Genomic DNA, 26,371 nt, shown 5'->3' with positions numbered 1-26,371 from the left:
TGAAGGAAGCTCCCAGGCCCCTCACTGGCTGCCCTCCTCAGGGACCTTCTCTGTAAGTTGATCTAAAGGATGGCTCTCCTGGCGTCATCCTACAGGGGCAAAAGCGGACCAAAGACACCTCACATTTACCCATCTCACTGCTCCAGAGGTTCGTTAAAGAATACTTTTCGGGTGCAACTGATCGTGAAATTATTAGGAACTGGCCATTTCAGGGTGTCTCTAGAATAATGTTCAAAAATCCCCCTTCACCTCCTTGAACATCCAAGTTCTTTCCTGTGTCTTCCTTAGGTCTCAAAATGTTCCTCTTCACTTTCCATCTAGAATCTCCCTTTATATGGAGCATGTTTGCTCCTTGTCACCCTGGGGTTTTAGGCTTGCAATGTGAAAATTTATGTTTTATTTTTGTTAGAGGAGTGGCCCGAGTCCCTGCACCCCAGGGGAGCCCCGGCCTTTGGGAAAAGCCTGTGGTGACAGAGGTGGTCCAGCCAGATGCCTGCAGAGCAGCGCAGCTCACCTCTTCCTCTTGGTCCGAGAGGATGAGCCTCTTTGGGGAGGACATTCCAGTTCTCCCTGATTCTGTGCACTTATGGGACCAGCAGAAAGGGAGGGCTTTCGTGCGATGCTCAGCTTTCTCCTCACCACCTGAAGGGTCTCATTCCCCATAAGACCTCAGGAGAGCTGCAGGATTGAACGCTGTAGGGGCTACCTACTGCGTTAATCCCCCAACACCTGAGTCAGGGAGCATCTGGCCAGAGCTTGAATCCTTCAGGGACCAGAAACTGTCCAGTCCATTTTCTAAAAATAGAGGTTTTGATTGCGATAATAGTAGATTCATGCATTTGTAGTAAGTAATGCAGAGAGATCCCTAGTACACTTGTCCAGTTACTCCCAATGGTAACGTTTTGTGAAACTACAATATGGTATTGCAACCAGGATATTGATGTTGCTACAACCCAGTGTTACTTGTTCTCATTGTGTCTGTATGTAGATCTATATCGCCTTGCCACCTGACAGGTTCATGTGTCCTCCACCAGTCAAGACAAAATTCCAGCACCACAGGGGCTTTTATTTTATTATAATTTTTTAAAATATATTTTTATTGATTTCAGAGAGGAAGGGAGAGAGAGAGAGTGATAGAAACATCAATGATGAGAGAGAATCATTGATAGGCTGCCTCCTGCACGCCCCCTACTGGGGATCGAGCCTACAACCCGGGCATGTGCCCTTGTTGGGAGTCGAACCCGGGACCCTTCAATCTGTAGGCCGATGCTCTATCCACTGAACCAAGCTGGCTAGGGGAGGGGCTTTTATTTTTAACATATTTTTATTTTAAGTTACTGATTTGAGAGAGAGAGAGAGAGAGAGAGAGAAAGAAACATTGATTTGTTGTTCCACTTAGTTATGAATTCATTGGTTGATTCTTGTGGAGGGGAGATTGGTATTTGAGGTGTACGGCACATTTGAATCATTATCAGTCATTTCCGCATTCCAGGAGTTTCAGGTGTTCTCAGCTGGAGGCAGGAGAGAGCTGAGGCTGCTGGGTTTGGCCCAGCACTCAGGACATTCCTTAGAGGCCAGTGCCTGGATCAGATACCTGTCCTGACCAGGTATCAAACCTGCAACCTTGGTGTATCAGGATGATGCTCTAACCAGCTGAGCTACCTGGCCAGGGCCCTCCTTTGTCCTTTTATAGCCATACCCACTTCCTTCCTTGTCCTCCTCCCCAACCTCTGGAAACTGCTAATCTGTCCTCCATGTCTAAAATGTTATTTCAAAAATGTGTTGTAAATAGAATCATATTTGGGGGGTTGGCTTTTTTGCTCAGCAAGAATATTTCCCTGGAGTTTCACCCAAGATATTACATGCATCTGGTGCTCCTTCCTTTTTATTGCTGAGGAATATTCCATAGCATGGAATATTCCATGGCATGGGTGAACCGCGGTGTGCTAAACCATTCAGCCATTGGAGGACATCTGGGCTGCTTCCAGTTTTCCAAGAAAGCTGGAAGGGCAAATAAAGCCGTGTCAACATTCAGATCCAGATTTTTGTGTGAAACATTTTTTGTTTTGTTTTGTTTTTTAAATTTATTTGGGGAACTGGTCCATTTTTAAAACAGCTCTAATTAAAGCAGATCCTTGAGGTTCGTGAGGGATTCATTTGGAGACCTGTATGTGTTCTCACATCCTCAATATTAGAAATGCTTATACAGATTCCTGGCTTGGTCCTAACTCACACAAATCTCAGTTCTGCTAGAAGCACCGCTTCCTGTGCATATTCTCATGCCCCAGGTTGGCTGCCTTTCATATTTGGATGTATCTAGTGATTCTAATTGTGTTTAATCAGGTAATGAAGCTGTAAAGAAACAGGAAACATTAAGACAGTTGTATAGAACAAATTGAAGGATGACGTCCTAGAATAACCTTGGTGAATAAATACTTCATATTCTGTGTACTTCAACTTTTTCAGATTTTGACCCTGTCAGTCATTGTTCTGAGCCAAAGATTTTCCTATTGTGGGCATTCAAAACATTTTTCTTCTAGAGACACTGTGCAAAAACTTAAGGGCTCCGCGCTAGAATCAGGCAGCCAGGGCTCCAATGCACTTGACCTCTGAAACTAGCTGTGGGGCCCTGGGCAAGTGTACTAACCTCTCTGAGGGTCTTGTTTCTCTGCTGTACAATGAGGATACATGTGGTTCCTAGGATCCAACGAGACACTGGAAAACACCGAATGCTCCATCCACATGGGAAACACTGAATGCTCCATACATTTCAGCAGCAACCCCACTGAGAATAACACAGCCCTCCGAGGAAGGTGGTCTGAAGGGGCCACTTGAGTGGGCCTGCGAGGGAAGAATTGTAACACGCTTCCCAGAGAAAATCAAGTTCCCGCTGTCCCTCCCAACGTCAGCCAGTACGTCTCACTCTGTCACCCTCACGCCCAGATGGGCTCCTTCCTTCCTCAGTTCTGTGTCCCATCCGTGGCGTGTGTCATTCTTCTGCCCTTGAGTCCCCGGGGATGAAGACTGTGAGCACTTGGGCCGCGTTTTGTTCTCCTTCTCGTTTTTTTGGTCCCTGTCACACTTGCTGTTCGGTTGGTCAGTGGATGTGCTCAGGTTTCCACGAAGGGAAATGCCGTCTGGTTGGGCCTTCATGAGCTCCACAAACAAGGTCACGGCCCTTCTCAGCATCAAGCCAGAACTGTGATCCCAGCCCACCAGCAACAGGTGCCACTAACCACCTCTGCAATGACTAATGACAATTGTCCCTTTTCCTTTTCTTTTGTCTTCAACCCTGGCAATCACTTCATCCCCAGGAACACTTCTCTGACTCATGGCTTTGGTTTTGACTAAGATTTGCCTCCATGGTAGCTTCATCAATAAGGTGAAGAGAGGTTCGGTGGCCACAGGTTTCCCCCAGAGAGAGAAGGAGTGGCCTGTGTGGCTGCTGGCATCCTCAGGAACTGGCATGTCCACTCGCCTCTTGCCAACATTGGCTCAAAGGAGACGCCACAGATGTTTCTGGAAACAGCTCCCTCTCCCTCGGCAGCCTTTAAAAACCTTCTCAGAACTTTGCCTCACCTGCTGTGTTGCAAAGTTCTAACTAAAATATAGGGTGTCTCCCCAAAAATGTATACACACACTTTGAATAATTATAAAGGCGGTATTTATTAAAATACATTTCATTTTCAAAATTGAGCTATCCGCTGTTAAAGTGTGTATACATTTTTGGGTCACCCTGTATACCTCCTTGTCATTTCTCCCAAAAGTAGAAAAACTGTCTAATTCCTCTTTCACATAAAAACAACTGTGGCTCAGTTGGTTGAGCATCGTCCTATGAACCATGAGGTGCTGTTTTGATTCCTCCTGGTCAGGACACATGCCTGTGGGCTCTATCCCCAGTAGGGGGCGTGCAGGAGGCAGCTGATTGATGTTTCTCTTTCATTGATGTTTCTATCTCTCTCTCCCTCTCCCTTCCTCTCTGTGAAATAAATAAAAACATGTTTTTTTAAAAAGACAATGTAATTATTTAAAGATAATTATCACATTGCCCCCAAATCTTAACATTCCCACTTCCTTCAAATACTCCTCTTAGGATATGGTTTGAAGGTCCCTGCTTCAGCATTTTCATCTCTGGTCCACCTGCCTTGGGGTGTCACACCCTCTCTGCCCCCAGAATCAAACATGTATGACAAAATGCAGTGGCACTGTCTACTCCCCTCTTCTGAACTCTTTACTTCCTTTGATGCTGCCAACTTTGATGGCCACACCCTTTCAAACTCACCAGTTTCCCACGCATTCTACTGTTAAGTGGCATCTCCCTCATCCTGTATCTGTAGGTCAGTGTTGAGGAACTAAGATTAGGAACTTGATTTTCATACACACACACACACACACACACACACACACACACACACACACACACTGGGTGGCCAGATTAGAGGCCGGGTGCATGAATGAATTCGTTATGGGTGGGGTCCAGCCAGCCTGGCCAGGGGGAGAGGACATGGGCGGTTGGCTGGCCTGCCTGCTGGTCGAACTCCTGGTCGAGGGGACAGTTTGCATATTAGCTTTTTATTATATAGGATATACACTGAGTGGCCAGATTATTATGCATTCAGAGATCATAATAATCTGGCCACTCAATATCTATCTATCTATCATCTATCTATCTATATCTATCTATCTATCACCATTTGGCCCATTGCTTCCTTTTGACTGTGATTCTATCATTTGGCCTCTTCCCTACCCCTCTCAGTGCTGTATCATTAGTGATTCAATCATTGTGTTTTCAGCTAAAAGTGTCAACCAAGAGAGGGAAGAAGACAGAATCATGTGGCACTCCGCTAGAGAGCTCCTTTGAAGGAACCCTGATCAAAACTCTTTTGGGCCCGGTTGGTGTGGCTCAGTGGTTGAGCGTTGACCTATGAACCAGGAGGTCATGGTTCGATTCCCAGTCAGAGCACATGACCAGGTTGGGGGCTCGATCCCCAGTGTGGGTCGTGTAGGAGGCAGCCGATCTATGATTCTCTGTCATCATTGATGTTTCTATCTCTCTACCTCTCTCTTCCTCTCTGAAATCAATTAAAATATATATTTTTAAAAAGAACTCTTTTGCTATAATTGTCCCACAAATGACAGGTGCCACACACTCCTCCGTGAAGAGCCCAGGACAGGCCTGGGTATATGTCTTTCTGAAATCCAGAAACCCTGTATCTGCAGTATTTGACTGTTTTAACAACCTAGTAACCCTGACAACAGTTGAAAGCTAGTTAACTTGTCCTGACATATTGTTAGAAAATCCTTGCTGGTTTCTTGTCATCTCTGCTTCCCGGCCTGGTAGCTGCAAGTGTCCTCTACCAAAACCTGTAAGAGTTCTGCTCTGGTCAGCACCAGCTACTGGCTGCTAAGCCCCCATCCCGCTGAACACCCCTTCTCCTGGCCCCCCTCCTTCATACCCCAGGCCTCATCTAGTCTTGAGTTCCTGGCCTGATCCCTCCTGGGCACAACCCTCACAGGCAGCCCTTGTCAGGCCTGGCCCACACTCCCCAGTCTCTACATTTCTGTAAACTCCAGCCACAGAGGCCTGGGCACTCTCCATAATTGTTTTCGACGAAGACTTTATTGAAGTTCTGCACACTGTGAGCCATGACTCACTAGGAAAAGATTGTAGGGCATGCTTAGACACACATAAAGTTTTTACATACCTAATAAATAATCTCTTGGCCGTTTTTCTGTTTTGTTTTTTTCCTGTTGGACTTTTGTAGAGGATGAGTATGGAGGCCCCTGTGATCTATGGTTTTGCAATTCCCTACCCCCATCCCTGTTTTCTTCAGCTCAGGACATTTTCTGGGCTTCCGGCTGGATAGTTGAAGAGGCAAGTTTGCTCCACACACCTTCATCCCCCGGATTCCAGGAATAGCACCTACTGGCTTGGTCCAAAAAGCTGGAAGGAGAAGCCTCTTAGGTAAGAGCCATTGTTTCCTTTCAAAGCAGAAAACAGAGGCATCGGCTGAGAGCAGAGAAGAACGTGCCCTCGCGGCCCCAGCCCCTGCTTCCTTCTCAGCATCTCCGGCCAGATTTCCTTTTCAAACCGAGGTGACAGCTCATCATGATAAGAAAGGTCACACACTTCTGCTGGCCCCGCGAAAGCCAGTTGGACATGGACAAAACTAATCACTCACTAGGCTGAGAACCAATCCGGTGAGTTGTGTTTTAAGTATTTTAAGGCATTATTCTCTGTAAATTCCAGAGCCTATGTGCGGAAGTGGGCAAACCCTAGAGGGATGATGGGAACAGCAGCTGTCAGCCAACATTCTGTCTCTCACTTTCTGTGTTTTCTGCTGCTCTTCCCTAATATTAAAATATTCAGGGAAGGATGGATACCTAAAGCCCAAAGCTTGAGGCTTAAGAAAACCAGTTGGATAAATGGCTGCTACCTTCTGGGCATTCAGGTGAGGCTCGGGTACTCATAGAGGTGGGAGTCTCCAGGCACTGATGGGTGATGTGAGGGATGGGGACACCGTTCCTGTTGGTAAGTCCCATGAAAAAGGGGACGAGGCTCTATTAAACATGATTTTAAGTTATAGACATTGAACTTAATGTGATCCCGGCACATGGGCAGCTGCCAAGTCCCACCTGCCTCTGGGAATAAAGGGGTTTAGAACTCAGACATTGAAGAGAATTTGGGCTCAGGCTGCTCACAGTAAATGCCTTTTGGGGGGACTTTTAAAAATTAAATGTATTGGAGTGACATTTGTTAATAGGATCATATAGGTTTCAAGTGTACATTTCTATGATACATGATCTGTATATTGCATTGTGTTCCCACCACCCAAAGTCAAATCATCTTCCATCACCATATATTTGTCCCCTTTTACCCTTTCCCCCTCTTTATTTTTTCCATTACCATTTATCTCCCCTATACCCTCCTTCACCTCTACCCACCCCGTACCCGCCACAATCACCACACTGTTGTCCATGTCCATGAGTTCTTTCTCTCTTTTTTTCTCAATCCCTTTATTCCTCCAACAGCCCCCACCCCACTCTAAGCTGTCAGCCTGCTCTCCATCTATGAGTCTGTCTCTGTTTTGCTTGTTAGTTCAGTTTGTTCATTAGATTGCACATTGCTCACAGTCAATTTCAACTTCATTGCAGGTAAATAGTTTGAGGGGGGCTGACCAGAGAACTTCATCAGTGTTTCCTAGATTGTTGTTGAGTACACTTAGCATTTGCTCAACAACCTGTTTAAAAACAAACTCTGGCCTGGCCAGTGTGGCTCAGTGGTTGAGTGTCAACCTATGAATCAGGAGGTCATGGTTCAATTCCCAGTCAGGGCACATGCCTGGGTTGCAGGCTCAATCCCTAGTAAGGGAGCATGCAGGAGGCAGCTGATCAATGATTCTCTCTGATCACTGATGTTTCTCTCTCCCTTTCCCTTCCTCTCTGAAATCAATAAAAAATATATTTTTAAAAAAGATAATGCACCTCATTAATAAAAAAACACACGAAAAGAAAAATAAATAAACTATGAATTGAAACCTGAGGGTAAGCTGGAAACTGCCTGTACTTTAAACCTAAGTCACTTTTTGTATCTAAAATTCATTTTGTTGATCTTTAGGTAAACCACAACCATTCTGTATACCCCTCTCACCCCCCCACTTCCCCAGGAGTTTTTTCTGGCAGGGTAATTTCTCCAAGAATTTATGATAAACCAATTGAGGTTTCCTCTTATTTTAGTAAAGTTTATTCATCTTGGATAGAAAGGTCAGGAAAGGGAGAGCAAGGACCAAAAATTATTCTATTGATTTTGATTGTTGTTATTATTATTATCATTATTGCTGCTATGACAGTATCAAGAGTAGCCACTATCTAATGGATGTGTGGTTTGCCAGTACTTCTGAGTTTTATCCTCATGAGGAATCCTCATATCTTCATGGAGGGGGTGGAGAGAATGATAGTAGAGTAAGCGGATTTGTAGCTTGCTGAACATTTCTATCAAAAGAATTTTGATTGAGGTCAGCTTGGGGCAAGTCTCTGGTAGAGAGCCATAGGTCTTGATTGTTATTTCTCTATTGAATATTTTTATTAATGACTTGGATGAGGATTCTGGTGATCTGATAAAATCTGTGGATTCAAAGCTGAGAGGGAGAAATCCGAGGATAGAATCAATTGTCAAGAGAATGGATAAAGGCTCTGCCCTGGAGGTCAACCTTTTTTATTTTAATTAAATACGTTTTTATTGATTTCAGAGAGGAAGGGAGAGGGAGAGAGAGAGAGAGAAACATCAATGAGAGAGAGAACCATTGAAATAGAACCAATGATTGCCTGCCTCCTGCACGCCCCACACTAGGGATCGAGCCCACATCCTGGACCAGGAATTGAACCGTGACCTCCTGGTTTATAGGTCGATGCCAAACTACTGAGCCAAGCCAGCCAGGCTGGCGGTTGATCTCTTTATCCACTTTAAACTGAGGAGGAAAGCTAGAGGGCAGCACCCAGGCGGGCACTGAACTGGGGGCTTTGAGGCCCTCCGCTGGAGCTCAGTAAGACAGCAGAGTTTCCAGAGCAGCAGTTCAGATGAGACCCACGACTATTGCTATTAATACTCTTATTTTCATTGTTTTTATATTCCCATTGTACTTTGTAGATTACATGTCTTTCAAATGACAGCTCTCCTTTGATCTTCATAACAAGAGTAAAATAGGTAGAATGAGCATATTATTCCCATTTATAGGCGAGGAAAGTGCACCTCAAGACACTGAAGTTATTAAACTGCAGAGAAGGGTCTGGAACCCCGGCTTCTGATCTGCGTGTTAATTCACCAGATGGGCAGCTACAGGCTGGGGGAAATGGCTGACATCTTATTTCCTATCACCTTGGTCCTGAGATAGATGGGAGGTCAGCTGTGTGTGGTGCCTGTAGCCGCCTGGCAAGACCGCTGGCTGCCTGCCTCCCCACCCTTCCTCCCTGACCCCACCCCAGCTTCTCAGAAAAAACACTTCCTGAGGTTTATTCTAGCAGGCAGCTTTTTCATGCGGCAAGGACTGATGTGACTGGGGTTTGCGTGACGTTCCTGGTATTTGAAGGCAGAAGCACAGCATGTACAAACCATTCTGTCTTCCTTCAAGTCCCTTTGGCCAAAAAGGGGAGAAGGAGGCAGCGCTCCTGGGAAATAGGGTGTTGGGCGAATTGTTCATGCCTGGTGAGCACACCTGGGACCACCACCCTGGCGATGTATAAGTCAGTGATTTGATTAGTTACCAAAGAACTAAAATAGTTGTGGGGAACCTTTTTTCCTGATCAAGGAATTCACTAAGGAAAGGGGAAGGAGGGGGAAGACATGTAAAGGTCATGCACATATAAAAAGCCACTGAGTTTACACTTTTTTTTTTTTTTTTGAGTTTACACTTTTTAAAAAGGTGAAATAGGAAACATTTCATTTAAACATTTTTAATTTTCAGTAAGACATTCATACTTTATAAATAAAGACTATGGAGCAAGATCGTCTTTTAAAAAATATATATTTTTATTGATTTCAGAGAGGAAGGGAGAGGGAGAGAGATAGAAACATCAATGATGAGAGAGAATCATTGATCGGCTGCCTCCTTCACACCCCCTACTGGGGATCGAGCCTGCAACCCGGGCATGGGCCCTTGACCGGAATCGAACCCGGGATCCTTCAGTCCACAGGCCAATGCTCTATCCACTGAACCAAACCGGCTAGGGCACATGATTGTCTTTTCAATGAATAAAATCAATGATGAAGAAAATATGCTTTAGTTCTTATGTCATAGCCCAGGCCTGAGAGGAGGAAGAGATTTCCATGAGAACGGGAAGGGGAGTGATTCTCAAGGAAAGAGAGCAAGTGGGAGGCAGACAGACCCATGGAGTGTGGTGAGGGGAGGGTCTCCTGTGAGGATCCACAAGTCTTCTGCCGGACCAGGCCCTGGTCTTGGCTCTTGGGGCCTCAGCATGTGACCCTGTGGTACTGTCTGGGCTGGGGAGGGGTGGTTCAATAGGCATTTTAAATGATTTCCAACCCTCTGAGGCACAGATTGTATTTTAAAATTCAATTTCTTAATTTGATTAATAGATAATATATTCACATGACTTAAAAACTAACAAGGACACCAAGGTTTATAATGAAAAGCACACTGAAAACTAGAAAACATTAGTGAGAGAAAGTAGACTTAAATGAAGAGATATGCCACATTCATAGATCAGAATACTCAGTATTTTTTAAAAATATATTTTTATTGATTTCAGAGAGGAAGGAGAGGGAGAAAAGATAGAAACATCAATGATGAGAGAGAATCATTGATTGGCTGCCTCTTGCATATCCTCTGCTGATGATTGAGCCCACAACCCAGGCATGTGCCCTTGACTGGAATTAAACCCAGGACTCTTCAGTCCACAGGCCGACACTCTATCCACTGAGCCAGACCAGCGAGGGCCAGAATACTCAGTATTGTTAAGATGTCAGTCCTCCACAAATTGATTTATATAAATTTAATGCAATTCCAATCAAAATCTCAGAAGGCTTTTTATTGAGTAGAAATTTAGAATCTGATTTTAAAAATTCAGATAGAAGGGCAAAGACCCTAGAAAAGCCCAAATAACTTTGAAAAGGAAGGAAAAGTTTTGAGCATTAAGACTATCTGACTTAGCCCTAGCTGGTTTGGCCTGTGGACTGAAGGGTCCTGGGTTTGATTCCGGTCAAGGGCACATGCCCGGGTTGCAGGCTCGATTCCCAGTTGGGGGCGTGCAGGAGGCAGCCGATCTATGATTCTCTCTCATCATTGATGTTTCTATATCTCTCTCCCTCTCCCTTCCTCTCTGAAATCAATAAAAATATGTTAAAAAAAAAAAGACTATCTGATTCCAAGATATAAAGCTACAGAAATCAAAACAGTGTGGTACTACATAAAGATAAATAAGTCAATGAAATAGAATAAGACTCCAAAATTAAACCCACTTATATACTGATTTTCAACAAAGGTGCAAAGAGAATTCACTGGAGAAAAGACAGTCTTTGTAACAGATAGTGCCATTCAACAAATGGAAGAATTGGACATCCGTGGTGCAAAAAATGAATGAATGAATGAATGAATGAATGAATGAATAAATAAATAAAAGAACTTTGATCAATACCTTGCATCATACACAAAAGTTAACCCAAAATGAAGAATAGATCTAAATAAAAAACATGAGGGAAATCTTTGTGACCTATGTGACACCAAAAAGTTGATCCATAAAAGGAAACATTGATAAACTCGATTTTATTTGTTAAAAGTTAAAAACTTCTGCTTATCAAAAGACACCATTAAAAGGCTATGAAGACATGCCACTAACTGGAAGAAAATATTTGCAAATCACATAGTTGATAAAGGACTTGTTTCCAGAATGTATTAAGAACTCTAAAAACACGATACTAAGAAAACAAAACAGCCCAGACTCGGTGGCTCAGTGGTTGAGCATTGACCTATGAACCAGGAGGTCAGGGTTCGATTCTTGGTCAAGGCACATGCCGGGGGGTTGTAGACTCAATCCCCAATGTGGGGCATGCAGGAGGCAGCTGATCAATGGTTCTCTCTAATCATTGATGTTTCTCTCTCTTTCCCTTCCTCTCTGAAATCAATAAAAACATATTTTTTAAAATATGAAGGAAATAAACCTTATCAGAAGATGTAGTTATAAAATCCAGAGTGAAAAGCTTGTATAAATGAGCCTTATAAGGCCTTTACTAATTTATTACCCAAGCTGAAACTTGCTCAGATTCCTTTCTAATGAGCGCTAACTTTCTTTGTCTTATTTCTCAGAAATATATTGTTTTTTTTTTGTCTGAAAAGTATAAGAAGTTGCCTAATTCAGTCATTTCTTTGAGCTTTATTTTATGATCTGAGCGTCATATTGTGATTCTCCTGGGTGCAAGCATTACATTGGGTTTCCCCCTGTTTACCTGGTTTTCTGGCAATTTTATTATTAGTCCAGCCATAAGAACTAAAGAATGGTGGGGCGGGGCTTATTCTCCTCCCTGACAATATGTACACTTGCTGTTGTGTAATGGGATATACTTATGTCAACATTTCTAATTGTACCTTTTAAATATGTGCAGTTTAGCCCTAGTTTGTTTGGCTCAGTGGATAGAGCATTGGCCTGTGGACTGAAGGGTCCCAGGTTCAATTCTGGTCAAAGGCACATGCCCAGGTTTCAGGCTCGACCCCCAGTAAGGATCATGCAGGAGGCAGCCAACCAATGACTCTCTCTCATCATTGATGTTTCTATCTCTCTCCCTCTCCCTTCCTCTCTGAAATCAATAAAAATATATTAAAAAAATAATAAATATGTGCCGTGTACTGTATATCAATGATACCTCAATAAAGATGTTAAAACTTTCAACTTCTTATTACAATTTTAAAAGATAATTTAAAAAAGTAGTAGTTTCATAATTTAAAACTAAAAAGTAGGGAAGATTTACAATGAAAGGGTGCCAACTGCCCAGTTCTCACCACCTGTCCTCCACCACAGATAACAGGAATTATTTGTATTGCTATAGACTTTCCAAAAATTAATGTTTACCTTTACTGATTGTAAAATATCTTTATCTTAAGTAAACAGCAAGTCAAACAAAGGTTTACATACCCTTAGAGGGGCAGGTAAGCCCTAGGAGAGCCTGCTACTTATGCCCGGCACTGAAAGAACACACTGTGACCCTTTTTACCTATTTGTGAATTTCAGATACTTTTATTGTTATCTATCTGTTCATATCCTTTGCCCATATTTCTATTGTATTTTTTTTAAATATATTTTATTGATTTTTCACAGAGAGGAAGGGAGAGGGATAGAGAGTTAGAAACATTGATGAGAGAAAAACATCAATCAGCTGCCTCCTGCACACCCTCTACTGGGGATGTGCCCACAACCAAGGTACATGCCCTTGACCGGAATCGAACCTGGGACCCTTCAGTCCACAGGCCGACGCTCTATCCACTGAGCCAAACCAGTTAGGACTCTATTGTATTGTTGATCTTTTTCTTCTTTTTTTTTTCTTTTTCTTTTTTATTCGGTCTTTTTCTTCTTTTATCTCTTTTTTTTAAAATATATATTTTTTATTTCTGAGAGCTTTATACATATTAGAAAGATTCACTCTTTGTTTAGGATGTGAGTTGCAAATATATTTTCCAGTTTTTCTCGACTAAATTTTTTTTTTTTTTTTTACAAAGCAGACTTTTTATGGAGTATAATTTAACAGTCTTTTCTTCTACGGCTTCTGGATTTTAAGTCATAGTTAAACCAGCCTTGACCATTCCAAGATTTTGAGGAATTATTTCATGTTTTCTTCTAGAACTTTTATGGTTTTCTTTGGACCTTCAGATGGTTGGTCCATTTGGAATTTGTTCCGGTGCATGATGTAAGTTGTAGGATGTAGTTTTTCTGTTTTTCTTTTAAAACACTGACATTTATTTTTGAAATAAAGCCTTTTCCCCCCTCCTGGTGTTCTAAAAGTATTAGCATTGAATATGAAACAATGACTAATTTTTAGAAGTTTACTTTTAAACTTAGGGGTAAGGGAAGGGACATTTGTCCCTATTGCTTGAGAAGCAAAAGTTGCTTACTCTACAGTATGTGAGTTACCTTTGAAGTCAACATTTATTTTCTTACTCATGGTGTATCCTTTTTTCCTGACAAGTGAAAATTTGGTATGTGGGCGGGAATACTTTCCAGTGGATTGCCAAAGAAGATGGTTTATAGTGGGGAATGGAGAACACAAAACAACAAAAAGCAATAGGAAAACTCCTTTATGCTCGCATTGCTCCTCAACAGCTCTTATCAAAACTTACTGAATCGCAGGTCAGAGAAAAGAATTGTTCTTGAGCTGGAAGCCATCACATCTTGGTACTGGCCCTGAAGCAGAGAAATCTTTGGTTTCCATAATCTCAGTTCAAGTCTGACTTAGCGTTACCATGTGGCAGTAGGAGAGGGTAGCATTTCAGAAACAACATGGCATGCTGACTTATGATGAATGGGTAGGAGTCAGCCAGAAAAAAAGGAGGGGGAAGAATACTCTAAGTAGGGGAACAGCATTGGCACAGACACATGGTGTGTTCTGGGAACTGGTAAATTCTAACAGCAAGAACGCAGGGTCAAGGAAGGCAGTGGGTGAGAGATGTCGATTTAAGAAATGTCCAAGAGCATATCTTAAGAAATGTCCACTGGCTGGCATGGCTCAGTGGTTGAGTGTCGATCTATGAACCAGGAGGTCATGGTTCAATTCCCTGTCATGCCTGGGTTGGGGCTCAATCCCCTGTGTGGGGCGTGCAGGAGGCGGCCAGTCAATGATTCTCTTTCATCATTGATGTTTCTCTCTCTCCCTCTCTCTCCCTTCCTCTCTGAAATCAATAAAAAAAATATTTTTTTAAAAAAATGTCCAGGAGCATTTGAGATCTTGTTCCCCGGCATATGCCGTCAATTTGGTGCAAATAAACTCATAAAAAAAAAGAGGAAAAAGTTCGAATCTGTGGAGCATTTTTATAGGTGTTTATCTGAGCCCAAACTGAGGACAATTGCCAGGAAGCAAGATCTCAAATGCGCTGGATAATGATAGTTTTGCAGTTTCTGTTATGCATTAGAAATTAAGGAGGGAATATAAGGAAGATTCCATGAAGGTGAGAGAAAACAAGGTTACAGGATAGTTAAGATTATGTGCTCTCTTTTTTGTTTATTGTCTAAAGTTTTACATATGTCTCCTTCCTCCCTCCCCATTGACCCCTCTCACCCCCCAGCCATTCCCACCCCAGGCAAGCCCCCACCGCCCCAGTGTCTGTGTCCACTGGTTATGCTAATGTGCATAACCACAAGTCCTTTGGTTGTTCTCTACCCCACCTCCCCTGCCAAAGGACCTATGTGCTCTCTTGAGGGTGGTTACCTAGAGGTTCAAAGGTGTGTTAGATGCACAAAAACGATGCACAGGGTCTGCTTAAGGCAAAGACGGACCTTTTACTAAAAAGTTATAGGCCCTGGCTGGGTAGTTCAGTTGGTTAGAGTGACGTCCTGATACGCCAAGGCTGTGGGTTTAATCCTTGGTCAGGGCACATACAAGAAGGAACCAATGAATGCACGAATAAGTGGAACAAATCGATATCCCACCCCTTCCTCCTTCCACTTTCTCGAAAATCGATTAAAACCAAAAAGTTACATGTCTGAGCTTGAGCTGTCCAACTCAGATAGGAATTTATGATTAGATCACCCTGGGAGGTTACTTTCCCTAAACTCCTTTTTGTCCACGGACACCAGGCTGGAGAGAGAAGCCAGGGCTGGAAGGCGGAGGATTGTAAATTGGCTTTCTCTGGAGGGCAGTGGGAGCCATTAGGAGGTGCCCTGATGAACCTGCGATGTTCTGGAAAAGTCAGCCCTGTCCCACGGCCTTGCCGGGAAAGGCAGGAGGTCCACACTTACGCTGTGTGGAAAGAGCCCCTTTGGGGGGCAAAGGAAAGCAGAGGGGTCTTGCTGTGTGCCTAAGGAGAGAGGCCCTGCGGCTGGAAGTTGGAGAGAGAGAGGAACCCTCTTCCCCTGCCATGAGAAGGGGCTCCCTACCCAGCCTAACCAGGAGGGTCAGGAAATCTGAGGCGAAATGACCACTTGCGCCTTTTTTCCCCCCTTAAAAACTAAACAAAGCAGCTGTGTTCAGTGGCCCCTCAGGAAGACCAGTCATTTCCTGAGGAGATATCAGGCCAGCCCAGGCATTGTTCCCGGTTTCCAGCAATGGCCGCCATTACCTGACCAGCATCGCAGCCCATCTCCTCTGGCTGCGCTGGGAGAAGCCACCAGAGTGATCTTTCTGCTTTTCACAGGCCGTCTCCTCTGCGCTGCATGGGAAGTGTCTTCTGCCCCTGGGGCATGGCCCGAAGGCAGCAGTGACTGCCCGAAGTCTTGCTTTCTGGATGCAGCTGGGGTTGACTAAAGAAGGCAAGATGTGGCTGGGAGTCCTGCTGGTACTTCTGCTCTGTGAGTTTTATTCTCTTTCGACATCACTTGCACTTCGTGAGAATTGAAGCAAATGAAGTCAACGTTTTTTCTTCTGTCTTTTCCAGGTTCGAGCCTCGAGGGTCAAGAGAACTGTAAGTTGTAAAGTTTCTACCTAGGTTCATTGTGTCTTTCGAGATTCTTAACACTCATGTCGAATTGCTTGGGTTAATATCTGTAACAATTGAGAAAAGATAGTCCAATTGAGAGCTGAAGTTTATTGCTTTCTGACATTTTTTAGAAGGTTTTAGAAAGAAAAGAAAAAACTCTTGTTCTGAGCCAAGTTCTAATCAACCTATTCTAGAAGTAGCATACATTTGCTAGATCCTAGTTAACTGCTGCATGTTAGGTTTGGGGAGGTGATTTTTAAAAAGTGAGTGAGTGCATAATTTGTTTTTTGTTGTTCTACCATAAATTTCTCATTTGCATATTCTACCCCCTTCCAAATGGTTTCATTCCCAAGTGAAATGTAATCAGTTTGTTAGATTCAGGAAGGCAGAACCGAGTTTAAATTGTTGTTACAATTGTTTTCTCCCAAATGACATAAAACATATTGGGTTTCATTTCTCATACATCCATGAGGCTGCCATTATAACTGCAATACTGTGTGGTTGTGCACAGGGAGGGGGCTTATCCTTGAAGTCTGTTTGATCATCCACTTTGGAGCTAATTTTGAAACAGGATAAGTGGGTATGGTTTTGCTTCATCTGGGACCCTATGAAAGAGGGGGCTGGGCTGGGGCTGGGGGCTTAGTGGAGCCCACGGAGCAGGATCCCTTGTCAGTGGTCACTTCAATCAGCAAAGAATGGGGGTGACTGGGTTGTAGACAATTGTACAGCCTCTGGAGATGATGTACTTGGATGATGCTGGTTTGATGAGCCAGGGTTCAGAGCAGAGGCTCCAGGACAAAGAGGGCTGGTGTGGCTACTAGCAAAGCCCATCTGCAGGTCTCCAGGTCAACTGCCCATGTGCTATTGCAGGCATTTGATCCCTATGGCAACCCATGGAGGCAGGATATCCATTACCATCCTCATCACCCCAATTAACTGATGGTGTCTCTGCATCTCAGAGAAATGACCGACTTGCCTGATGGAGGGAGAGCCAGTGGGCAGGGCATCGGCACTAGAATCTCCACTTTCCAAAACCCGCCGTACCTGTCTGGAGCCATAGGCCTGCCTCAACTCTTTACGGCCAGTCTTACTTTGCCTCTGTGAGCCCTTTTCTCAGAGCGGGGATGATAAAGGATTAACCATGGACTCCCGTGAGGGTGAGAGTAGCTAAAAGGAGGTGACTGGCCTGCCCAGCATGTGATGAGTGGTGGTTTACTACGCACAGTCCTGGGTCCTCCCCACCTTTACAATCGCTCCTGCACCACCCTCTCTGTCCAGCCAGCCCACTCCCGCCAGCTTTTGGCCAACCACACCCTGCCAACACTCCTGTCTCCGGGCTTCTATGTCTCTTGCACATCCTGTTTCCCAGGACCTCTAGACTCTCCCAGCTCCTTCCCCACCTCAGATGGAAGTAAATCACCTCCTTCCCGTGGTTCGTAGAGAGAAAGTCTTTGTACCTTCAGGGAAAACCTGGGAACTGCAGGACTCAGAGCAGGAGGCTCTCCCACTGCTTCCTCAGGCCTCCTCCTTGTTTTTCTTTTTCTTTTTCTTTTAATCTTAATTGTTAAAAATACTTTCTATGTTGAAAGTATTACATAGATCCTCCTTTCCCCCCATTAACCTCTTCCAGCCTGCTCCTGTCCTGTCCCGCCCCATACCCTCACCGCCCTATTGTCTGTGTCCACAGGCTATGCATATATACATACAAGTTCATTGGTTGATCTCTTCCCACGCCTCTGCCTTGTTTTACACTTGAGGAAACTGAGGCCCGGAGGCCAGAAAGTACTTGTGCACTGGGTGTGAGAGTGGAGGCTAGGGTCCAGGTCTCCCATTCCTCAGGCCACCCAAGACCATGCTGTCAGGGCGTTGGACACGCATGACCTATTGTTGCAGGCGGCGGGAAGAGCACCAGGTGTTAGACTTGTGGGGTCAGACTGGACCTGGGTTCAGCAACCTTGGTACTTGAGTTCTGGCTAGGAAAGAATTCAGAGCCAAGACTCCAACTCTAAGAGGAAATCTATTTATAAAATCGCAAAGGTAGAAGAAGTAATTTGTAGAAGAAATGGGCTTAGGAAACAAGTTGTAGAGGCAAAGGAAGGGCCCTGGGAGCCTGGGACTGAGGAGGGTAATGGGGTGGGGAGGGGAGGATGGGCAGGAAGAGGGACAGGGAAAGGCACAGGTGTGCTGCTGGGAGGGAGAGCCCGTGGGTCCTCGGTCCTACGGGTTTTATGGGTGGAGATTTTAGGGGACGTCCCAGGGGAAGAGCTCAATAGACTATTCAGCAGTTTTCCAGGGGTGTCCTTTCAGGGTTGTGGTCTCCACTGATTGATGGGCCGTTGCCAGGGCAGGGGGTCATTATGTAACGCAGCTGGTCCTGAGGTCAGCCCTGGGGTGGCTGGTTTGGCTGCTTTTCTGGGCCTGGAGCTGAAATACAACTGAGGCCTAGAGGTTATCTCTGGGAGGAAAGGCCCGGGGTCCAAACCTCAGTGGAGACACTGGGGGAGGAAAGGTCACCCTGGGGGTGAGGTCCCACCCTGTAACTGTCCATTGCTAGGCACCCAGGGCTTTGTGTCCTGGTGACCTCCCGTACCTGGCCCACCCTCCTTGCTCTGCTCTCGCCTGTAACTGCCCTCCACACCAGGAGCCTGCTCCACGCCGCAGGCCCTCTGTGGTTGCGGTGCTGGGTCAGCCTGGGCCTTTTCCACTCCTTTATCTCAGGCCCTCAGCCCACTCGGCCTGCCAGTCTCAGGAGATGATCTCAATCCCGTCTTCACCTTGAAAACAGTGCTGTCTGGAGGGAACTCCCTCAACTTCCCGCCCTGCCCTGGCTGCAGGCTTATCTGTGTCCCCACCCATCCTCCCGGCTTCCCTCCAGATTCAGAGAGACGTCTGCCCCGCCCCCCTTGCGCAGACCAGGGCCAGCCTGTCCCCCTGGGGTCGGAGCCCAGGCCTTGCATCGCCCCCCAGGATCATAATCTGTAATTTATGCAATTGCCATCCCACTTTTAGCATCTTTCCCCATCCCCTTTCTTGGTCTTTCCCCACAAACACGATTGGTAGTTCTTATTTTGGGGGGAAAAAGGAAAATCACACACAACCCACCCCCTCCATTTATCTCGTGTCCCCTATCTATCTGTTCCCGTCTCTGAAGGCTGGTTTATACTCACTGTCTGTGCTTCCTCACCTCTCAGTCAGCCCTCACTTAGCACCTGGCTGTGCACCCCCCTACCTCCCCTGCCTTCCCTGCTCTGGAAACCTCTCCTGGAGCCTCTGATGCCAAAGCTGTGAACACTCCAGCCCTCAGCTCTGGGGCCCTGTGCTGCCTTTGCACTAAGCCTCCTTCCTTGGCCTCCTGGACCTTCTTCCCTGGCGTTCTCTTACATCCCTGACAAACCCCAGGGGATGTTTGGACTTTCCCAGGGTTTGAACTCCCTCCGTCCCCTCGTCTCTGCAGGCTCACAGGTCTTATCCTCTCTGGAGCTGCTCAACCCCCTCTGCTCCTCCACATACCCCACTGGTCTAGCGGAACCCTGGCCTGTCCCCTGAGCATCATGCGGGGCCAGCAGGTGACATCTCCTCCTAGTCATCTCCCAGGTCCCTCAAACCAGTCTCATCACCTGACTTTCTTCTTCACCCTATCTCTTTCTGAGCTAAATTAGTCAGCGACACCTATATCCTCCTGGTACCTAACCCAGGACCTTATTTTCCACTCTTGTCTCAACCCCCATATTCGATCCAACAAGTCTTTAAACATTTTTAAAAATAAAATATATATAACATAAAATTTATTTTTTATTAATGTTATTTTGTATATTCATAATATGCAAACATTACCACTGTCTAGTTCCAGAAACCCCCCCTCCCGCCCCTGAAATAAGTCCTTTTGTGTCCACTCAGTATTTCTCAAGTCCATCCCTTCCCTTCATTCCCACTGCACCTGCCCTCTCTCAGGCCTCCTCAGCTTTCACCTGAACCCTGTCCAAGCTGGTCTCTCTGCCCAGCCCACAGTGACCTTTCTAAAGCTCCAGTGTCATTCTGTCAACCTTCTCCTAAACACCCTTAGGACAGGACCCACCTTGTCAGCCCAGCAGGCAAGGCCCTCTATTCTGGCACCTCCTACCTGGCTCTCGTGGTCCCTCTGGCCCCATACTCTGGTTCCTGGAACTGTTTGTGCCCAGATTCATTCATTTGTCATGCCCCTGTGTCCTGGTACATGCTGTTCTGCCTGAGCACCCCTGTTCTTGGCCAGGTTAAGGCTTGGTTCAGGAGTCACTTCCTTCAGACTTTCCTTGGCCTCTCCTGGGCAGCCTTCCTCTTGGTGTTTGCATCACTGTATTCCAGTTATCTGGGTCTCCACCAGCCGGCGTGGTCCAAGACAGCAGGATGATTTTGTATTCACCTTGTAAGCCCACCTCCTGGCGCAGGTGCTCGGTGAATGTCTCATTGAAGAGTTTCCAACTGAACTTGGAGATATTTCATATTCAAATGAGCAGACATACCAGCATGCTGTATGCTGAGCACTGAAGTTCAGCAGGGACTCCATGCTTCATGACTCCTAGTGATTTTCCAGACAATGGTGTGTGGCTTCTCCCTCTCCCCCCACCCCCCACCTTTCTTTCTGAGTCATTTCCAGGTTGAGGGACACGTGGCTGGCTGAGTCATAATGTCTCATCTTCCCGGGAGCATCAGCTGATTGGTAGCTGGAGGCAGAAGAAAACAGGCCCCTTGGTTGTGGGTTTGAGGATTTGGCACTGTGGGTGCTGTACTATGGTGACTCTGTTACTTTGGATTCTTCTTCACCAGCCTTCATCTCCCCAGATTGAAAAGACCTGACATCAATTATATATATATATTGATTTCTGAGAGGGAGAGAGAGAGAGAAACCTCAATGATAAGAGAGAATCATTGATCAGCTGCCTCCTACTCACCCCCATTGGGGATCAAGCCCACAACCCAGGCATATACCCTGACCGGGAATCGAACCATGAACTCCTGATTCATAGGTTGATGCTCAACCACTTAGCCACACCGGCCAGACAGATCTGACCTGTTTAGGCTGTTTCACAACCTTGTCCTTCCATCACAATAGTTCTAAACCTTTTGGGTTTTGTAAGGGGAATCTGTGGATCTGCTCTCTATAAAATTGCACACTTGCATATAAACGGAGGTGGTTCATGGCCTCCTAACACCCACTGGTGAACTTCCAGGGAGCCCAGGTTGTGAACAATCACTCTATTGTGTGAATAGTGAGACCTATAGGCCATAACACAGTTTGGTTATTCCTGGGCAGTTTATTCACAAAGAGCTAATAGTTCCCATTTTCTGTATTATCTTAATCATCAGGTAAATATTTTTGAAAATTGGGTAGTATATTTGTTATCTATTGCTGCTTAACAAATTACCCCTAAACATAGTGGCTTAAGACAACAATTTATTGCCTCACACTGTTTCTGAGGGTAAGGAATCCAGGAGTGGCTTAGTTGGGTGGTTCTAAATCAGGGTCTGTCAGGAAATTGCAGATAAAATGTTGATCAGGTTACAATGATCAAAAGGCTTGTCTGAAACTGAGGGATCTGCTTTTAAGCTCAGTGGCTGTTCCTTGGCCTAAAAATAAGGAGCAATAGAGTATCCAGGAGACTCAGTAAGTCTCCAATAAGCCTGCAACAACCTACTAAATATTATTACCTCATCTTACCAATGAGGAAGCAGAGCATAGAGAGGTTAATCACCTAAGATCACATAAGAAATGATGAACCAGAACTTGCATGCTTGTCTGCCTGAATCCTATGCTTCCTCTAGGGGCCACAGTGTGGCAGTTCATGTGCTACATATATCTTAAGGACGTGTTTTATTTATTTTTATTTTTAAAATATATTTGTATTGATTTTAGAGAGAGAGAGGGAGAGGGAGAGAGAGATAGAAACATCAATGATGAGAATCATTGATCAACTGCCTCCTGTACACCCACTACTGGGGATTGTCCAGCCCACAATGGAGCATATGCCCATCACCTTTCTCACTCATCTGCCTGGCATTTCCCTAACCCCAAAATGTAGGCATTAGACATGGTCCCAATGAACCTGGGACCTTTCAATCCAAAGGCCGACATTCTATCCACTGAGCCAAACCAGCAAGGGCAGGGGCAAGTTTTTACTTGTCACACTCTGAAGACTGCCACCTTGTCTTGGTAGAATATGAGCAGCTTAGTACCAACTGTCTCATGCTTGGCCCACTGCCCAGAGTCATTACCCACTTGGCCGCTGTAGGCATGTGGGACCCCTGGACACTATACTGCGTAGGATGATGACAACCCAGTGTGGTAAAGGTCACCAGGACAATGCTGTTTCTCAGATAACAGGAGTCTTCCTTTCTTCCCTTCTTATTTAGCTTTTACCATCAACAGCGTCCACATGGTGATCCTGCCAAAGCAGGAGGTGCAAAACGGGGAGAATCTGACCCTGCAGTGCATCGTGGACATCAGCACCACTTCTCATGTCAGGCCTCAGCACCAGGTGCTGTTCTATAAGGATGACGAGCAGTTTCACAACGTCTCCTCCATGAAGAGCACAGAGAGTTATTTCATCCCCCAAGCCCGGGTCTACAATGCAGGGATATACAAGTGCACTGTGATTCTGAACAACAAGGTGAAAACCACATCGGAGTACGAAGTGATGGTGAGAGGTGAGTCCCTGGGAAAGAACGTAGCTCAAGCAGATGAAGCTAACACATGCAGTAGCAAGAACAGTGTTTGAATGCGTAGTAACACTAGGCCTACCTGCTCACGCATCACCTTTCTCACTCATCTGCCTGGCATTTTCCCAACCTGAAAATGTAGGTATTATACATGGTCCCAACATGCCTGGCTATTTCTCACCATCATGCCTTTGCACATGCTGTTCCCTCTCCCAGGAATACCCTTCTTCATTTCATCTCCTCATGAATTACTATTTCTCCTTGAAGAATCAGCTCAATGATTTTTTTCTCTGACACGTTTCCAGACAAAATTGATCTCCCCCAGGTCCTCACAGCTCTTATGCTCTCTCTATATTCAATGGCGTTTGTATAAAGGTCATTGAGTCAAGGTTTGACACTGGATTCTGTAGTCAGTCTGCCTGGATTCCAATCTGGGCAAGTCCCTGAACCTCTCTAAACTTTAAAATTCTCATCAGTGAAATGAAGATAATAATAATACCCAGCTCAGGGAATTTTGAGAGGATTAAAAGATACCTGTGGGTAAAGGGCTTAGCCTAATACTAGCACATAATGAGTGCCCAGTAAATGGCATTTACTCTTTTACTCGATATTGCAACTATTTCTCAATCATGTGTCTGCTTTTCTGGACTGTGAGATCACGAGAAAAGAGGTGGTATTTGGTCTATTTTTGTATCTCAAACCAAGAATCTGGCTCATAGTAGGCCATCAATAAATGATTGTGAAATAAATTAAACAGATGAAAAGGGGAAGTAGAAATAGATGGAGAAACAGGAGAGAAATCATTGTGGGAAATTTGGGTTCAGAGATATAGGGTTTAATTCATTCATTCATTCATTCATTCATTCCCTCAATAAAACAATTGCCAAGGCTGCAAGTCAGGAAAAAACCAGTGCAAGACATGAACGTGCATCAGGCAGGCCCCAACTCCAGAGGCAGTTGCAATCTGGCGGGGAAGGAAGACATTTACACAGATAATTACAGTCCGATAGCTATAAGATCTGAGTGCCTGGGGAGCACAAAGGCGGGAGGAAATAATTCTTCCTAGAGAACTTTGGGATGTTTTCCTGGAGGGAGGGACATTGGGTCCAGATCCAGAAGATTATGTAAGAGTTTGCTTGATGGTGCAGTGGGACAAGGGACAAGTAGTATCAGCGTGAAAGAGCAGAGGCTGAGAAAGAGGAGAGTATCCCAGCAGAATGCCCAACCTCTTGGGATCTTCATTTCCTGTCCCTAAAATAGAGATAACTACTTAACAACACATACCCTTGAAGGATTATTTTGTTTTAAGGATTAAATGAATAGTGAATGAAGTGTGCTCAGTAACCAAGTGTTGAATGAATGAATGGCCCCTCATGTATGAGGTACTGGGTCAGGCCATCCTTAGAAAAAAATAATCCTTATAGCAAACAGGAAGCAGGAAGAACCAGTGGTTAAGGGTCTGGTGGCATTTTCCTTTCATAAGTATGCAATCTCTGATCACTTTCTTTTCTTTTCCTTTTTTAAAAAATTTTTAAAATTGATGTGCCCTGGCCAGGAATCGAACCATGACCTCCTGGTTCATAGGTAGACGCTCAACCACTGAGCAACACCAGCCGGCTCTGACCACTTTCTTGTCTATCTTTGAGATTCACATGGGAGAACATGACAGCATCATCCTCCAGGCCAGTTCCTCCATAGGTGTCGGGCATCTCTTTGTGTCACCAGGGGCAACAGCCACAGAAATGCAAACCAGCCCTTCTTCATCTCCACTGAGGACAGGGGAGGAAGCAACATGTCTGGGCATTTACATTAGTGACAAGGAAAGAGTGGTAGATCAAGAGTTTTGGAAATGTCTGTTGGAAAGAAATGTGCCAGCAGGCTTTAGAAAGTTAGGGTACTTTTTCTTAACACTTGGATGATTGAATGGACAGAGTAAATTCAGCCCCATGCTTGCTGACAGCTGCTGCCATAACTCATTTCTGCATTTTTGTGCTTTTGTGGTCAGGACAGTCATTCAGACTATCATTACTTCCAGTAATAAGAACTACCATTTACTAGGCTCTCATGAGATAAACGGTTATAATGCTTGACACACATTTCATTTTACCCCTGCAATAGCACTGGGAGAGAAGCATAGTTCCTCCGTTTACAGGAGTGTACCTGGGGCTCAGAGAGGTTGAGTTTCGTACTTCATCAAAGGCAAAGCTAGAGTTAGAACCAAGATCTATTTGACTCTAAGTCGTGATTATTATGCTAGGTCTTCGAGGTGGACTAAAGGCAATTGATCCATTCATTAAACATTTATTGAGTTTTTACTCTGAGCCAGGCCCATGAGCATCCAGCAGTGAGTAAGACATGGTCCCTTCCCGTGGGGAGCTCGGTGTGAAGCAGGGGAACACTTTCATAACAGCTGCACCACAGGTAGCAGTAGTGGTATGAATACAGTCCAGGTCTTCTTCCCAAGCAGACAGCCCTCCATCTCCAAACTTGGTAGGTAAAAAAAAAAAAAAAAATCACTCTAGCCAGTTTTCTCAGTGGTTAGAGTGTTGGCCCATGGACAATAGGCGGCTGAAGGGTCATGGGTTCGATTCTGGTCAAGGGTAGGTACCTGAGTTGCAGGTTCAATCCCCAGCACTGGTCGGGGCCGTGCAGGAGGCAACCATTCGATGTGCCTTTCTCATGTCGATGTTTCTCTCTCTGTGTTTCTCCCCCTCCCTTCTATTCTCTCTAAAAATTAATGAAAAAGATATTCTCGGGTGAGGATTAACAAACAACAACAACAAAATTCATAAGAGTCATAAGTGACTGGGTGAGGTGGCACATCCAGGAAGAGTCAGGTTTAGGATGCAAGCAAGTCTGTTGGACTCCACGATGAAGTTCATGACCACAAGGCCATGGGGGCTGGACAGGACATCTAATCTCAGCCAGGTTCTCCCAGCTCCCCCTAATCTGACCTGGTTCACCACTCAATGTATCTTTCTCTCCGCCCCTTTCTCTGTTCTAGACCCTCCACTCACACACCTCAGCCCGAGCAGTTGCCCGTGTGCAATCCTGTTCTTAGCCCCCATCCCACAACATCTGCCCAAATAACACCCTTCCTTCAAGATTCCCCTCAGACCCTGTTCCTTTCTAGCATTTTCTCTGAACCCCCAGGCAAAGAGACCATCCTCCTTTCCCGACTTCTCCATCACTCATTGTCTCTGCAGCACCCTCTGATGCTCAGTTATTTTCAGCTTTGCTTTTTTTAAAAAAACATATTTTATTGATTTTTTACAGAGAGGAAGAGAGAGGGATAGAGAGTTAGAAACATCGATGAGAGAGAAACATTGATCAGCTGCCTCTTGCACACCCCCTTTTGGGGATGTGCCCGCAACCAAGGTACATGCCCTTGACCGGAATCGAACCTGGGACCCTTGAGTCCGCAGGCCGACGCTCTATCCACTGAGCCAAACCGGTTTCGGCTCAGCTTTGCTTTTTAACTGGGAGGCCATGCACACTCCTCTTTCCCTTCCCTCCTATACCCCAACCTCTGGCTTTGGAGTCAG

The 26,371-nt window shown here is 45.2% G+C and overlaps 1 protein-coding gene across 9 annotated transcripts in view; it reads left to right on the top strand.

The window, feature by feature from the left end:
- Nucleotides 1-5,791: 5,791 nt before the first annotated feature.
- The window catches only part of PECAM1 (platelet and endothelial cell adhesion molecule 1), a 58,608-nt gene continuing 38,028 nt past the window's right edge, over nucleotides 5,792-26,371 (top strand). For 6 of the 9 annotated variants that reach the window (XM_028157380.2, XM_028157377.2, XM_028157375.2 and 3 more), the window contains exons 1-3: nucleotides 15,748-16,005; nucleotides 16,092-16,118; nucleotides 22,521-22,814. In XM_028157380.2, coding sequence (XP_028013181.1) covers nucleotides 15,942-16,005; nucleotides 16,092-16,118; nucleotides 22,521-22,814 — 385 coding nt within the window. In that variant the 5' untranslated portion in view covers nucleotides 15,748-15,941. Of the gene's footprint in view, nucleotides 6,202-15,747; nucleotides 16,006-16,091; nucleotides 16,119-20,474; nucleotides 20,710-22,520; nucleotides 22,815-26,371 lie in introns of those variants that run through there. The other 3 variants (XM_054708792.1, XM_028157379.2, XM_054708794.1) reach the window with 3 other exon arrangements.

The sequence above is a fragment of the Eptesicus fuscus genome, chromosome 20, assembly GCF_027574615.1.
Source record: "Eptesicus fuscus isolate TK198812 chromosome 20, DD_ASM_mEF_20220401, whole genome shotgun sequence".
In the NCBI taxonomy this organism is placed as follows: domain Eukaryota; kingdom Metazoa; phylum Chordata; class Mammalia; order Chiroptera; family Vespertilionidae; genus Eptesicus; species Eptesicus fuscus.
This window is presented reverse-complemented; position numbering and strand designations above follow the sequence as displayed.